Source organism: Sapajus apella, unplaced genomic scaffold (assembly GCF_009761245.1).
Source record: "Sapajus apella isolate SASKATOON/1434 unplaced genomic scaffold, GSC_monkey_1.0 scaffold53, whole genome shotgun sequence".
In the NCBI taxonomy this organism is placed as follows: Eukaryota; Metazoa; Chordata; class Mammalia; order Primates; family Cebidae; genus Sapajus; species Sapajus apella.
In genome coordinates, this window is record NW_022436993.1 from 11,209,112 (window position 1) to 11,225,968 (window position 16,857).

General features: G+C 43.8%; 1 protein-coding gene across 3 annotated transcripts in view; it reads left to right on the forward strand.

Moving 5' to 3' along the window:
* The window catches only part of RSU1 (Ras suppressor protein 1), a 225,802-nt gene that overhangs the window by 37,390 nt on the left and 171,555 nt on the right, over nucleotides 1-16,857 (forward strand). For all 3 annotated transcript variants that reach the window (XM_032244142.1, XM_032244144.1, XM_032244143.1), the window contains one exon: nucleotides 13,095-13,215. In XM_032244142.1, the coding sequence (XP_032100033.1) occupies nucleotides 13,095-13,215 (121 nt within the window). The remainder of the gene's footprint in view (nucleotides 1-13,094; nucleotides 13,216-16,857) is intronic.

Consider the following 16,857-nt stretch of genomic DNA (forward strand, 5'->3'; position numbering starts at 1 on the left):
TTATGGCCACTACCTCAAATTAGAAAAATTTCTTTTCCTCCAATATCGTTAAATGGAAAGAATTATACTGCTTTCCATAGTATTTTGTATTGAGCATGTGTGAGATTTTTTTTCTTTTAAACCTGCGGAAAAAAAGTTTAAAGTATCTATGTATGTAACCAGATTTTAATTCAAAAATAACCGTAAAAATCAGGAAAATGTGCATTTTGTGCATATTTAGACAGATTCATATCCTACTCAATTCCATTGTGGGGGAGAATATGAAATGAATGTGCATCATGAAATGAATTGCATTCTGTACCAGTGATTAAACAAGCTCTGGACATTACTTTTTTAAGTGAAGTTTTCCTTAAGTTTTAAAAGTAATTTTGTTTCAGTCAGCAAACCCATATACACACATTGCAAGCACCTTACATATGACAGTTTTTTTTTTTTTTTAAGATTTGGTGACTCGTGTGTTGAGGATTAGACTTTCATCATTTTGTGCAAGAAATAACCAAGGATATCTTTTTGCTCTGTGCAGACATTAAGGAGGCAACCATCTACGTAAAACCTTGCAGAAGTGTGGGTCTCTGAATGTAATTGTTGAGTTTTATGCTTTGAACTTTTAACTGCCGTGTCAGACCTTTTCCTGAGGTACTCACAGTTTCACCCACAGCCTCAGGTCTTCGCTATGACCGTATCTCATCATTTAATGTGTCGGAAATGGCTAGGCAGGTAGTAAACCTAAGTTTTATGGCAAAATGTGGGTTTTTTCTTTTTAGACACTATTTCTTATTAGTTATAGCTTATACATGAATTTGGAATTATAGCAAGCAAGAAATACTGAGATACCTTCTTTGGTGGTTTCAGTAATTTATCAAAGATAAACATAGGGACTTGAGTGGATGAGCTACTCAAGATAATGTTCTAAGTACATAGAAGTTAATACTTTTCAATTTCATGCAGATGTATATATTGGTAGTCTGTCTTCCATAATCTTATTATAAACAAATTAAGCAGCTTATTTTACATGAAAATATTGCATTCTCAAAATTTGTAGATCCAATTATAATGAAGAAAATGTAGCAGTTTTGAAAAGCAAAATACATTGAAGCCTTCTTATGGAGACATAGAAGGCTGTCGGGATGATTGAGAAGGGTTAACTGTCGGAGTTCTTGAGAGTGACCTTCACCGCTCTTCTCAGACCTTGCCATTCCTGACTGTGTAGTTATTCTCTCCTTCATAGATAATTTGTCATGCATTATGCAAAAGTTCTTGTGCATGGCTTGTATGAAATTAAACCATGGTTGGTGGGGAATATGTAAAATAAATGGTCTCTGTGTCATGAATTTATCTTGTGACAATATCAAAACAACCTGCTCTTTGCATTTTAACAGAGTGTAAATGTATTTATAATACAGAGGCTTTGATCAATAACTTATTTTTCTAATTACTGCACATTTATCAGTTTGCTTCTGTGCCATCATTGAAGGATGAGAGTTGAGAAAAGCATATGCCTAGTATCTTTGAGTCCAGCAGCTATGAATTAAACAATATCTATCTGGTGGTACCAGTAGTCAGGTTAAAAATCACTGGCAGGTGGGCGTATGTTGCTATTTTTGGCTTTAGTGAGTGAGCACCTGAGATCATCCCTTGGGAGGATCTGTTGATCTAGGGACCCAGAACCAGTGCAGCCCAGGGCCAGCACGTGCATTCGAAGGATAGTCCTTCCCTGTGTGACCTTACCTATCCTCAGCTTGTGTGGCCACCCGCTGGTTCCCGTTCTCTTAGTTGTCAGCCCCACCAACCAAAATATACCTGTGCCAGAATCCTTTTTCTTGAGGTCCTGTTCTGTGCTAAGCGGAAGCTAGCTGAAATGCTAATTTCTCCACAATGTATTTTTAAGTGGAACCACCCCAGTCGTGAGAACTTCAGAACCGTGGCAGGCTGTGGAGAAAATAAGACGGGGGAGTGTGAGCCTGTCACTTTCGAAATCATAATTAGCCCATGTGCAGGGCTGGTCCTGAAAAAGGTTTCTTTTGCTATTGATGATAGAATGTCTATCAAACACAATTGACTTAATAGCAAAATATTATACGTAGACTTTCAATTGATGTACTCTCTCCTAAATAACTTGGTGCGTGGGTACATGTGAGTACGTGTGCAGGATGGCAGAGGAGGGATGCTAAGAGGTGTGATACTTAGGTACATGCATTCTTCTAGAGCGTCTCTTCTCTTTTTTATGTTTTTAGTTTTTCGAGATAATGTCTTTATCACCCAGGCCGGAGTACAGTGGCACAATCCTAGCTCACTGGAGCCTGAAACCCCTGGGTTCAGGCAAGCCTCCTCGATGGATGTGCACCGACCGCCACACCTGGCTGATCTGCGCAGGCTGGACTTGAACTCCTGGGCTCAAGTGATCCTCCTGCCTTGGCCTCCCAAAGTACCAGAATTACAGGCCACTGTGAGCTGCCATGCCCAGCCTTATTCACTTTTCTTAAGTCACTGACCTTTTTAAATAACAGAGTGAAAACTACAGTCCTGATTTGTAGAGAAATGCACGTGATGGTTCTAATTTCAGCAGGCTTGTGGACCCCATTGTGTTCATCTGTGAATTTGTTAGAGGTCCACGTAGCTCAGATTTAGGAACTTCAGAGTCGGGTGGAGATATGGTGTGTTTGCATACAGTATGGACATAGTGATGCCATATATATACGTGTGTGTGTGTGTGTGTGTGTGTGTGTGTGTGTGTGTGTGTATGTTTGTATTTGAAACACGGTCTCACTCTGTCACCCAGGTTGGAATGCATTGGCGCTCTTTCGGCTCACTGCAACCTTCGTCTCCTGGGTTCAAGCAATTCTTCTGCTTCAGCCTCCCTGGTAGCTGAGATTACAGGCACCCACCACCACGCCCAGCTAGTTTTTGTTTTTAGTAGAGATGGGCTTCACCATGTTGGCCCAGCTGGTCTTGAACTCCTGACCTCAAGCGATTGGCCCACCTCTGCCTAGTGATGCTATTTCTTAAAGGAGATGCTCCTTGGAAATTTGTATAAAACTTTAGATGATTTTTAATGCATCACAGAACTCCTTATTTAAATAAATAAATAACCACCTTATTTATCTGCTTAAATTTGCATTTTGTTAAATAAGAAGTTGTAATCCTAGAGCTCCCAGGCTTGAACAGAACACACGTGTGGGCACATACACATATCTTTTAATGGAACACCTTTCTCATTTCCATTTTTCTGTATCTTCATCAGTCAGCCTCATAGGCCAAAAGCACTTGAATCCAACTGACACCCAGTTAACAAACTCGCTGACCTCGCATTTTGCTGTTTTCCTTATGAACCCTCTTTTGTCTGTTTATTTTTTTTTTCCTGTTTCTTTAGCATCCCCGCCTCCCCCGCTGCGCCTATATATTCTTTGTTCTAGTCACCTGATTTTTTAAAAAATCTGAAGTTCCTACCGCTCTCTCTGAATTTTGTTCATCCTTCAGAAAGTTGAGATGAATGCTCCTCTTTCTCTGTGAAGCCCTCCTTTTCATCCAGCTGAACCAGCGCTGTGTGGCAAGGCACCCCACAGCCTGTGGGACCGCCAGGAACCACACCATGTAATCACTTCAGCAGGAAATGAAAGAGAGAAGAGCGGATCTGTTGAGCCCTCACTCTGTATCGTGTGGAGGACACAGGTGTGAAGTGGTTAAGTGACTAGAACGAGGGGGCGACAGAGCTTTCTGTACAGCTTCTGGGTGGTCGCTCCGCACGTCCCCTGCTGCCTCTGCAGGTGATGTGCACGTGCACTTGACATGTGCTGTCGGGTCCATGTAGAGGCTCCATGCACAAAGCGTTCCTGTGGCTCCACATCCTTACTCAGTCCAATAGAAGAACAGGAAGAATTCCTAAGGTTAAAAGCCCTGGTTGTGTTAGCTCAGAGGGAATGCTCAAAGCTCCCATGTGGAAGTGGTGGATTTTCCTGGGCCTGGACCTCTTTCTTTCCCTCCTCTTCCTGCCTTCCTCATGCAGGGACCCTAAACATAAGGTCCAGTAGGAAGAGAAGCTGTCTAGTTGTGGCCTCTTGCTGGATCAGTTCCTTTATTTTTTATTGTTTTTTGAGCCAGGGTCTCGCTTTGTCACCTAGGCTGGAGTGCAGTGGTGCAGTCTCAGCTCACTGCAGCCTTAACCTCCAGGCTCAAGTGATCTTCCCACCTCGGCCTCCCGATTAGGACTACAGGCACGCACCACCATGCCAAGCTAATTTTTTGTAGAGCTGGGGTTTCGCTCTGTTGCCCAGGCTGGTCTGAAACTCCTGGGCTCAAGTGGTCCGTCCACCTTGGCCCCACAAAGTGCTGGATTACAGGTATCAGCCTCTCCACCCAGCCTAGATTAATTCTTAATTGCAAAAGAAGACAGACAGTTATGGCAAAACATGCTTTTTATGTATGCGTGTAAGAGAGTGCAAGATAGAACGTGACTTGCTTACTGTCTGCCTCGTAATGTGAATGATCGAGGCTTACGTGTAGATATGCATTTATATGTATTAAACATAATAAAGGCATGTACGCATATAAAAGAGCCTAGATCACTCCTTTTATAACACTGAGCTTGCTTTTCTCCATTAATGGATTGAAGTTTTGTTTTTATTTTTTCATACTCTCCTTTCGCTTCTCTCTCTTCCTCGTGTTTTGGAACTTCCTGGGTGTTTTTCCAGCCCTTCCTTTTCTTACCCTTTGCTGGATGTCACTTCCTCCCAAGGCCACTGAGTGCCATTTCCCTTCCTCTCAGCGCTGCTTCTCCCTCCCAGCTTCCCAATTAAAGCTTTTAATTGATGTATGGCTTTGCTTGAGGGGCAGCGCCTCAGAACTGGTGTGCGATTTAGAAGCAGTGTTCCTGCAAGAATTCAGAGTTCATACCTCCTCCCGAAGATGCTTTGGAAGTTAACATAAGATTCAGGCATGAACTAATTTTTAAATCCTCAGATGAGAAGAAATCCATGCATGTCAGCTTTTTAGGAGATTTGTTTGGCCATGCATACACACTTTTTTTTATAGCTCAGGAACATATATTTGCATGTTAGGCTTTATACTCTAAAATCTACCTTATTACTTGCTTATACCTTTTTTCCTCTAATTTTCATGTAATTGATTTTTCACATTGCCGCTGAAAGAGTTGGACCATTGTGTTGCAGTGACTTAAGCCGGAGAGATTTCCATTTACTAAAATGACTTCGGCTGTAGAATCCTGAGGCAGCTCGTAAGAGGATAGAGTGAGCATGTGCTTTCGGGACACCAGTCCTCAGTAAATATTTGTTGTTTATTAACCAAAAGGAGCATCACCATTGTTATTTATTATTATTTATAAAGCTAATAATATTGGAGGATGTTGGCCTTTCTTGGGGTAGATGCTTAGATGATTTGCTATTTTATGTTTACCTTGAGGAACATGTAGAACCTTTTAAATGAGAATTTGCTTCACTGTTTCATAAACTTTATGTTTTTAAATAACCTAGAACTACTGCAATTCACTGCTTTAATAGCTGCTTTGGGGGAAATCCCATAAAATCTATGAAGCCGGTTACCATTAGTATACTTTTGAACTTCAAACTCTTAACGGTAATATGTAATTAGATCACTATCCACTTTGTGTTTTTGGACAGAAAACAAAGGTAATTAATCACTATAACTACAAATGACCTTTTTTTCTTTTGCATATTAAGTGCTGAAGGGTGTAATTATTCCTACAACAGAGTGAAAGGATTGTTCTTTATGGATAATCATTAAAATGGCATTGAGAACTATGATTTGCTGAAAGAATCATCATGTATATAATTAGTCTAGACGCCACCTCTGTGCCGTGAATAGACTCATGTTCTCCAGTTATTTCGGCTGCAGATGAAAAAGGCTGTGCTTTTCCTTTGACCACGGATGTCCCAAGTAATAGTTCATCTAGTTTCTGCTAATTTGGTTTTTACCTCCCTTGCTTAATTCAGGTCAAAGGGTTGGGGGGTGGTGGCAGTTGTTTTTCAGTAACGTATTCATCAGATGCTGGGGCCAAGAAATGTTTGCTTTCACCATTTTCTCATAAATGGTCCTTCCCCCCTCTTGTATATATAATGCATGATCTCATTCATTTGCATCTCTTCTTATGTATTTAGTAATTTTTCTAGTAACTTGGTTCTAGTAATGTAACATACTAAGTTATCTAAATAACAAGCCAATTTTAATATCCTCTACCATCCTCTATCCTTCTGTGCTTTTAAAAAGCTGTGGAAATACATAACATTGTGAGCATCCAGCCAGACATTTTCATTTGTTACGGCGACAGACAAAAACCTCCTTTTTTAAAATAGCAATTATGTCCGGTTTTTAGAAGCAGTGCTACTCTGTTTTATTTTGCTGTGACTCATTGCATGTGGTTTCTTTGGGGACTATTTGGCCTGAGGGTTGGTGGCACTTTTGCATCCTGGAAATGGTCATGGGACATTAGTGTTGCCTCCACCAGGGCGGGCATGCCACTGTGCCACCTGCTGTCCTCACCCTGGCTCGAACAGTTGCCTCCCGTGAAGTACCTGCTCTAAGTCCTCCTCTTCCTGCCCTTGCTGTAATTGACAGTCCATCACTGGAAGCAGAGGTGGAGCTATCAGTTTACCCTTTTCAAAGAGGCTGGGTCCCCTGGCTTTCCTGCCCTGGGTCAGCCCTAGCTCAAGAATCACCAGCTCTGAAAACATCCTTTGGTGCTTCTGCAAAAACATTTGGGTGTAACGCAGCCCCCAACTCCCCAGAAGTTTGGTGGAGACGGTGGGTGGAGGTCACCTCCACATTTCATGTCTGTGCTGTGGATAGAAAGTGCCATGTGTTCGGAACAGCTTCTGGCTTCCTGGAAGCCGTGGGTGTGCGTTCGCTTGGTGCAGGGTCTAGTCCTGCCCTTCTGGAGCTGAAGAGGACCTGGCTGTCGCTGGGAACCATATGGCTCTAAAGACCAAAGTGTGGCCCCCTGACCCTCCCGTGGGCTGCACCCAGGCAGAGCTCCTGTCCTTATGTTTTTGCCTGTTTCCTGCTGCTCCCAGAGTCTGTCGCTCCTTACAGCTTTGTTTCTTTGCCTCAAGGGCCACAAGATGCTTTTGCTCAAAAAGCCCCCAAATCAGCTGCACCCAAGCCAGTCTATCTGCGCTGTCACCACCACCCAGCACCCTGCCATTAGAGCTCAGTGTTTTGAAGCTGAGCAGCACAGCAGGTGACATCTCTTTGTATGACCACCCTTGGTCATGATGAATTTACCACTGAGTGACTTAATTCAGTGTGCTAGGGAATTCAAGGCTTTTCGCCTCTGGAAACTTGTCCATCTTAAACAGTACTGATCTCACCGTAAAATGCTTTGTGGGGAAGCAGAAGTTGACTAGAAAGGGTTTGATTGTGGCACCCACGTTGAGCGTGTTAGACACCTAGAGTATTAATTGTTACACTTTTCATCAATTCCCCAGGCTCAGTAGGCGTGTTCATTTGGATGCAATTGATTCTTATACTCATCGCATCATTGCATGGGGTAAGGGACATAGGTATTGGATTGATCATCTTGATGCTGCCAATGAATGAAAAGTTTTCTCAACCAAAATATTGTTCCCACACCAGCAACATCAACATCCCCTGGGAGGTTGTTGGAAATTCATATTCTCAGGCTTTACCCCAAACCTACTTAATCAGAAACTCTGGGATACCCCTCCATCCGTGTTTTTAGCAAGCCCTCCCGTGATTCTGACATCTCTGTGGTTTGAGACGCACTGCCATAGAGCAGGGCTGTCTAATAGAACATTCTGCAGTGATGGAAATGGTCAGTATCCCTGCCATGCAGTCGTGGAGGCACTACCACCACATGTGGCTGTCAAGCTCTTGAAATGTCGCTGCTGTGACCAAACAGTAGCATTCATCCTTTTATTTAATTTTGATTAATCTAGGTTTAAATTCAAATAGCTGCATATAACTAGTGGCTGTCCATCAACAGCCCAGCCCCAGAACATACCCTGCTAATTATGATTGTGTCAGCTCCTAAAATGCTTTACGTTGTTGGTTGTGGAATTACTCATTTTAGATCACAGAATAGAATCCTTCGCAGTTCAACGGAATTGAAACTGCAATTGTTATAACAGTGGTTGGTTTTGATTCTTTGTGTGTGAGGGGGAGACAGTTTGCTGGCTGCTGGCCAGTTGGGGGCAGTGTATTCTTGAGTCGACTGATTGTGCATTTTGTGAATGCGAATCAGCTGTGCAGTGCTGGCTGCTCACGCCTGTTGCAGTTATTGATGGCCATAGCTGTATGTCCTTTTAGGAGGAAAGCTGTTGCTCAGGAAGGGGCTGCATCAGTGTTTCACGCAGATGGACTCTGGTTTCTCCAGCCTGTAAAGTGGAGGTGCTTCTGGCGAAAGAGAAGTTAATGAGCCCTTTAGCCACTTTGGGCTTCTTGTGGAACCTTCTAGAAACTGCTAGGGGAGACAGGGTTACTGAGTTGCCAAGTCTGGGCTGACACATCAGATGGACAGAACTCTTGAGCAGCATTCAGGTTATTCGGTTTAGGAGGACTTGAAGGGAAAAAGGTCATGCCGGGTGTGTTTGGTGGAACTGCTACAAACCCCAGAAGAAACTTTGAGATTAGTCTCTGGAGTGATGGCACCTTTCCAGAACACCAGCAGTCCTATGATCCTGCAGCTAGAGCAAAATGTGACATTGAGGAGCCAGGGAATATCTGAGTCCTTTGGGGACCGTTCCCCTAAACCTAGCACTTGAAGTCTCAAAGTTAAAGCAACCACCTTTGGCTAGGCAGAAAATGATAATTCTTTGTCAGAAGCAAAGTTCTACATGACTAAGCTTCCTAATTGAGGGCCTCATTTATTGAATTATTTAAAGCCATATCATTGATTTTCATAATCCATCTCCTCTTAGAATCCTAGAATGTTAAAATGAGGTGAAAGAGACCTTGGAAATGGTCATAATCCAGCCCTCTCATTTTACAGAGGCCTTGAGAGGTTATGAGTTGAGTAGGGCACAGACAGCATTGTAGTGTCAGGGACCACGTTGCTCTTCAGTTTCTTTGGTGTCATAGGTCAGCTGGGGTCATAGGTCAGAAGCTGTACAGACTGGTGAAAAAGGAACGTTTCAAAGTCATGGTAAATGTACTGACATGTACTGTTAGGCTTTAAAATGCTTCTTGCTCATGCATCCTATAAATACCTGGAAAATTCCAGTCAAATGTTTTGACTGGTAAAATATTGCAGTGGCCTTTTTGGAATAGCTAAAATTGTTCCCGCCATGTATGTATGTGATTGGGTCATTGCACAATTCATATTGCTAACTGGTTATTTTTTCCAGGCAGTTTGGTTGGGAGTAGTTTGTTTTCCAAGCACTGCGCCTGGTTCAGTGTATTGACTTTGATACCCTGTCTTTTGTAACTTACTTTCTTTAAATAACATGCCTCTCCTACTTTATCCCCAAAGCATTGAGATGTGTGGAAAGCACAGCGCTGGCCGGGCGTGTTAGCTCACACCTGTAATCCCAACAGTTTGGGAGATCGAGGCAGGCGGATTGCCTGAGCTCAGGAGTTCGCAATCAGCCTGGGCAACATGGTGAAACCCCGTCTCTACTAAAAAAAACACAAAAAATTAGCCGGGCATGGCGGCGTGCACCTGTAGTCCCAGCTACTGGGGAGGCTGAGCCAAGAGAATTGCTTGAACAATTGGGAGGTGGAGGTTGCAGTGAGCCTAGATCATGCCGCACTCCACCCTGGGCGACAGAGCAAGACTCCATCTAAAAAAAAAAAAATGTGGCGTTGTGCACTTTATCAGCATTCTCTAAATACTGGTTCAGAGAGTGAATACCATCCTATCCAGATGGGTCTGTGTGTTAATTTCTTCACATTTTTTTTTTTAAACTTTGGTAGGGGGTTTCAAAAAATTCTGTATATTTAGGGAGAATATTAGCTGTGTAATTTTTTTTTTTTTTGGGTCATCTAGCTTGAATGGAGTCTTAAACAAAAAATTCACATGCTTACCAAAAGGCTGGGAGAGGTTTTGTAAATTGAATATGAGGTTATTGTTTGGGTCCACAAAACAAAGCCCTAAATCACATTTAGCATAATTGGTAGTTTTAAATTGGACTGATTTAGCAAGGAGAGTGAAATAATCTCTCATCCTGTCAAAAGGGCGATACCTTTAGACCCGCATTTAATTGCATTGGCAGAGTAACTTCGGGAAGAAGGCAGTGATTCTGGCTGCATTATTCTTGGTTTGTGGCTAAATTGAGATCATCATTTTCTCCTGGTTTCACTAACTTTCCTTATTGCTCTTCGAACTAATCAGATGAATGCTTAGTGGTAGCTGGAGGGTGGCCAGGGGAGGGATGTCTGTGGGCAGCGGCACTGTACATACTTTACGATCTGGGAGGGAAGATGACATCCACTGTGACCCGGAAGGCACAGCCTGGTGATTTTTTCTTTTCTCTCTTTTTTTTTTTTTTTGAGACAGAGTTTTACTCTTGTTGCCCAGGCCAGAGTGCAATGGCATGATCTTGGCTCACTGCAAACTCTGCCTTTTGGGTTTGAACGGTTTTCCTGCTTTAGCGTCCCAAGTAGCTGGGATGACAGGTCCTGCCACCACGCCTGGCTAATTTTTGTATTTCTAGTACAGTTGGGGTTCACCATGCTGGTCAGGCTGGTCTCAAACTCCTGACCTCAGATAATCCACCCACTTGGGCCTTGCAAAATGCTGGGATTACAGGCGTGAGGCACCGCGCAGGCCCCGGTGATTTCCTTAGTGATCACTTACGCAAGGTGAATACCATGCATTTGCACAGAAGTGTTCCATGGGCTGTGCACCTAAGAATGTGCATTTGGCAGCCACATTGTACAGGTGGGGTTCATTTGCATTCCTGCAGGTATCCAGGAGGGTTGTGGAGGAGCTTCCAGCTGTCCAGATTACGTGAAAATCTGTTCTTTTATCAGCAGCTGCTTCAGAAGTTCATCCAAGGGCTGCTCACGAGACCACTGCTCTCTGACCATGTGCCCAGGTTCAGAGTAATCCGTATTCTTCCAGTGAAAGCATTTCTTTTCTTCTTCTTCTTCTTCTTTTTTTTTTTTTGAGATGGAGTCTCGCTCTGTCTCCCAGGTCAAGTGCAATGGCGAAATCTTGGCTCACTGCAACTTCTACCCCCCAGGTTCAAGCATTATCCTGGCTCCGTCTCCCAAATAACTGGGATTACAAATGCATACCACCGTGCCTGGCAAATTTTTGTATTTTTAGTAGAGACGGGGTTTCACCATGTTGGCCAGGCTAGCTTTGAACGCCTGACCTCAGGTGATCTGCCTCCCTAGGCCTTTCAAAGAAAATGAGCCACCATGCCTGGCTGAAAGCACTTCTTTTACCTTTCGCCAAGCCGTCCCTCCAGATGGAGTCAGGTCAGCAATGCCCTAGACATTTCAGAAAGCTGCAAATGATGACCCAAAACTCTAATGAGCGATACACCTGTCCCTTTACTTTTGTTCCCCTGGGAGTTATCAGTTGGTCTTCTTGAAATGGCTGGCTGCTGAAATATTTTAGATGTATGTTTGGCATTTTACACACACCTTTGTAGTGGTTCTGATCACAAGTGCTCCTGGATCTGAGTTTAGGTCTGACTGCAGGCAGGCAGGTTGGTTTTCCGGCTTCCTTGGGCATCCCTGGAGGAAGCAGATGGGATGGTAAGTAAACCTGACTGATAAGAGACATCACGCTTTCTTGGGCTGGGCTCCAGGCCCCTGTTCATGTTTTTAGTTACCTGAGTGGTCTTGGTATCAGTTTACATGAACCATGGCTAAGTGTATCACCCATACGAATGTTTGTAGAAAGAGTGAATAGCAAGTGAGATAGATATATTACAGTCTATGGAAGGTCCTCCTGCTGCCAATTTATAGTTTGTGCTTTTGAGATAAAGATGCCTTTGACTTTTACATTTGTCTTTTCAAGTATATACCTGCTAGGGAAGGAGGAACCTTTCAGGTCCCCCGTGGCTGATTTTCAGCTTTGATCTGCATACTAGTATTCATAGCATGCTACCGAGTTGACTTTTTGTATTTCTATATAATAGCAATGTATCGATCTGTTGCTAATCTGATGTAACCTTTGCGTGTGTCTGTTTGTATGTATGTGTGTGTATCTGTATGTGTGTGTTTGGTATTGATCAAGATACGTTACTCCAGAGGCCAAAATCAGAAACTAGGGAGGCGGAATTTTTCATCACTTAAAATTGAGCTTATATTGTTACTAATGTAATGTTAAGAGGACAGCTCTTCAGATACTGGGTTATTTAAACACCTTCAATGTACATCTCCCAGGAAGGAATTTGGAGGTTGCCATCTTTCTTCTGGTGATAATGCAAGAAAACCAAAAGGAAAAATCAAAACAACAGCACTGATAAGATTCTGTATGACAACTATAAGTATATACGCTTTGTAATGTTCACTTTTATAGGCTGCTATGGTACAGGAATTCTCTTTGGTGCATTTCTGGTGTGTTTCTCTCTTCATTGTCCATCTGAAACAAACTATGCCAAGCACTTAGCTAATCATATTTAAAGAAGCATTTCAGCGGCCACTCAGAAGTGAGTGACTGCTTATGAAAAACCTTAAAAAAAATAAGACCAATAGGTGAATTTGATGGTCCTTTTGGAGTTTCCATCTTTCTTTGCTTTGAAAGAAAAAAAAAGGCTGGGCGTGGTGGCTCATGCCTGTAATCCCAGCGCTTTGGGAGGTTGAGGTGGATGAATCATAAGGTAAGGAGTTCGAGACCAGCCTGGACACCATGGTGAAACCCTGTGTCTACTAAAAATACAAAAAATTAGCTGGGGGTATTGGCGGGCGCCTGTAATCCAGCTGCTTGGGAGCCTGAGGCAGGAGAATGCTTGAACCCTGGAGGCAGAGACTGCAGTGAGCTGAGATCACGCCACTGAACTCCAGCCTGGGTAACAGAGTGAGTGAGACTCTGTGCGCCCCTCCCCCCCAAAAAAAAGAAAAGAAAGAAAAAAGGAAAACAAAACGTGCTGACATCCCTTGCTAGGAGTTACGGTCCCAGATTCACACTCAGCATTTTTTTTCCATAGCAGTGCCACCGAACATAGCAGAACTGAAGAATTTGGAAGTGCTCAACTTTTTTAATAACCAGATCGAGGAGCTGCCTACACAGATCAGCAGCCTTCAAAAGCTCAAACACCTGAACCTTGGGTGAGTATCAGTGGAGTGGAAAGAACGGAGAGGAAGAGGGTGGGGAGGGAGTGCCGGCCAGGGCCAGGGGAGGGATTCCATTTATATTACTCCACAGAAGTGGAGTTCTAATTTCTTTTTATGTTTTGGGTTTTAAAAAAAGTTTTATTGTTTTAATATATCCTTTCAGGGGCCTACATTAGTGAATATTTGAGAGCTCATCAAGAAGCTAATTGTGGGTGCAATAAGGAAGTTAAATTTTTACTGTATTTTGTGTCCAGTAAAATTTTATCTCAGTTCTGTTGACCGAGAAGGGACTGATTTGCATAGCACGAACTGGCAGGCAGGTTGTAATGTGGTTGATTTTCTTTCTGTCTGTATTACATAGCAATAGTTGACAAAGCAACTTCATGCCTTGGAGGGAAGAAGATATTTCCTGATGCTGCTTCATTCGCTTTTGCAATTCTTCTCTGTAGTTAAGATATGGCAGTCCTCTGTCTTTCTTTATGCAAAGGTGAAGAGAGGAGTTTTGATTCAGCCGAGGTTGCAGAACCAGGGAGCAGTAAATAATAATAAGGACAACCTGGCCGGGTGTCGCGGCTGTTGCCTGTGGTCCCAGCACTTTGGCCGGGTGTCGTGGCTGTTGCCTGTGGTCCCAGCACTTTGGCCGGGTGTCGTGGCTGTTGCCTGTGGTCCCAGCACTTTGGGAGGCTGAGCCAGGCAGATCACCTTAAGTCAGGAGTTTGAGACCAGCCTGGCCAACACGGTAAAACTCCATCTCTACTAAAAATACAAAAATTAGCCAGGTGTGGTAGCACGTGCCTGTAATCCCAGCTACTCAGGAGGCTGAGGCAGAAGAATCGCTTGAACCCGGGAGGTGTAGGTTGCTGTGAGCCAACATCACGCCATTGCAGTCCAGCCTGGGGGCCAAGAGCGAGACTTCGTCTTTAATAATAATAATAATAATAATAGTGGTAACTTGTCTTCGTGAACTGCTTGGCAGCATTTGAACCTCCCAACATTTGTGAGGTAAGGAGGGCAGGTTTTAGTGCTTTCATTTTATACAGAGGAAGCCAAGCGCTGGAGTGCAGTGGCACGATCTCGGCTCTCTGCAACCTTTAACTCCCTAGTTCAAGCGATTCTCCTGCCTCAGCCTCCTGAGTAGCTGGGATTATAGGCACACGCCACCGCACCCAACTAATTTTTGTATTTTTAGTAGAGACAGGATTTCACCATGTTGGCCAGGATGGTCTCGATCTCCTGACCGCGTGATCCACCTGCCTTGGCCTCCCAAAGTGCTCAGACAGGTGTGAGCCACCGCATCCGGCCGAGCCAAGCCTTTTCAAAGGGGCTAAGGGACTTGTTCCTGGTCACCCCTGACATTAGCAGCCAAGCTGGGAAGAGAACCTTATGGTTCTGTGTCTAAAGGCTCCATCAGACTCCACTCATAATGGTTTGGATTCTGTGTCCCTACCAAATCTCGTGTGTAATTGTAATCCCTAGTGTTGGAGGTGGGGCCCCCTGGGAGGTGATTGGATCCTGGGGGTGGAGCTCTTGGGGATGGTTTAACACCATCCCCTCTTGAAACCGTCCTTAGGATAGTGAGGGAGTTATTGCGAGACCTGGTTGTTTAAAAGCATGTAGCACCTTCCCCGTCACGTTCTCCTGCTCCCGCCATGTAATATACATGCTCCTGCATCGCCTTCCACCATGAGTAAAAGCTACCTGAGGATTCTCCACAAGCAGCTGCTGCCAGGCTTCCTGTACAGCCTGTAGAACTGACCGTGAGTCAGTTAAACCTCTTTTCTTGTAAGTTACCCAGCCTCAGGCATTCCTTTATGGCAATGGGAGAACAGACGAATACATCCTAGACCCCAGCTGGAACTTGGGCGTCAGAATTCCATTTTCATTGGCTCAGCTATCAGATGAAACTGCCCACTCATGCTTCAGTCTCTGTGTGAAGTTGTATATTCATTAATTGTAGCCACTGAATGCTCTAGTTGAGTGAGTGGTTGATGGGGAGTGGCAGTAGATGCTGGCCAGGTATTTGCCACTTTAGTAGAAAACAGTCATGAAAAGATATTCATGGACTGGTTTTTAGTTCATTCTTTCCACAAGGAGCTTGGTCAGACGCACCTATTTTGAAGTTCACTTGGGCTTAGGGCCCAACTTTGTAAGATCCCTGGGCAGTCTTCATTCTTATGTCTGAGGGAAAGTGAAGTTAAAAGGAGGGAGAAACATCACTTTAGATGAGATGGGTTTTTTTTCTCCCTACAAATTTGGAGCCTGTATACCCATCTGGCAAAGCAGAAATGAAAAGATTCTCCATTTATATCTTGGTTTTACAGACTATTCTATCCTGATCTTTACTTTGTATGTGAGAAAGAAGCTAAAACTAGATATAGATATATATTCTTACTGTTAATTTGTTCATTTATTAAATGAAATATGTATATATAATCTATATATATAAACTCTCAATCACTAGGAACAGTGCTTGGGACATACTGAGCAGTACCTAGTGTTAGCTGTTGTTATCACGATAATTGTCATGTTTACTTTTTCATTGATTCCGTGACTATGTAAGTGACTATTCTATGTCAGGAATCTTGCTAGTAACTGGGAGCCAAGGTGAAAATCATGGTCCCTGACCTTACCTATGGGGGCAAGGCTGGCTAGAAACAGGAACAGACCAGGGAGGTCACTGATGTGCTGGTGATTGTGGACCGGCAGGAGGAGGAGCAAGACGGGGAGCACCTTAGTCTACACGTGACATTTTCAGGAGCAGGTACACAGCAGGTAGCACCGGAGCCCTGACTCGATGCTTGAGAGTTTCTCAGACTTACAAGTCGAAGGAAGGAAGGCATCTCAGGTTGAGAGAATGGCATATTTAAACGCTGACAGCACTGCCGGCCTGGGGCCTGGGAATTGTCGGTTTTTTGGCACTGTTGAGTTTAAAGTGTGAGGCAGGCAGCTTTAAGGTCAGAAGTCAGGCTGGACATGGAATCCTGGATGTCTGCTGTTCAGGGAATGAGGATTTACCAAGTTCCCCACCGTGTACCAGGCATTGTTTTAGCTACCAACCATCTATCCCTGATGGAGTTTCCATTACAGTTGGGGAAGCCAACTATAAACAAACAACAGTTTATAATAATGACAGGGAGTCAGAAGTGCTAATGAAAGCCCTCTGGGCTGAATAAACAAGCCTCTCCTGGGTGCATTGGCTCACGCTTCTAGTCCTAGCACTTTGGGAAGCTGAGGCTGGCAGGTCAGCTGAGGTCAGGAGTTCAGGAACAGCTTGGTCAACACGGTGAAACCTTGTCTCTACTAAAAATACAAAAATTAGCTAAGTGTGGTGGCGCACGCCTGTGATCCAAGCTACTCTACTCGAGAGGCTGAGATAGGAGAATCATTTGAACTCAGGTAGGCAGAGGTTTTAGTGAGCTGAGATCACACCACTGCACTCCAGCCTGGGCAAGAGAGTGAGACTCCATCTCAAAAGTAATTGCACCATTGCATTCCAGCCTGGGCGACAGAGTGAGACTCCATCTCATAAATACATACATGCATACGTAAATGGGCTCCAATTTTATACTGACCTTTGAGAAATTTGCATAGGAGAGTAGCAGATATGAGATGAGGTGAGATTTTCCCATGAAAGAT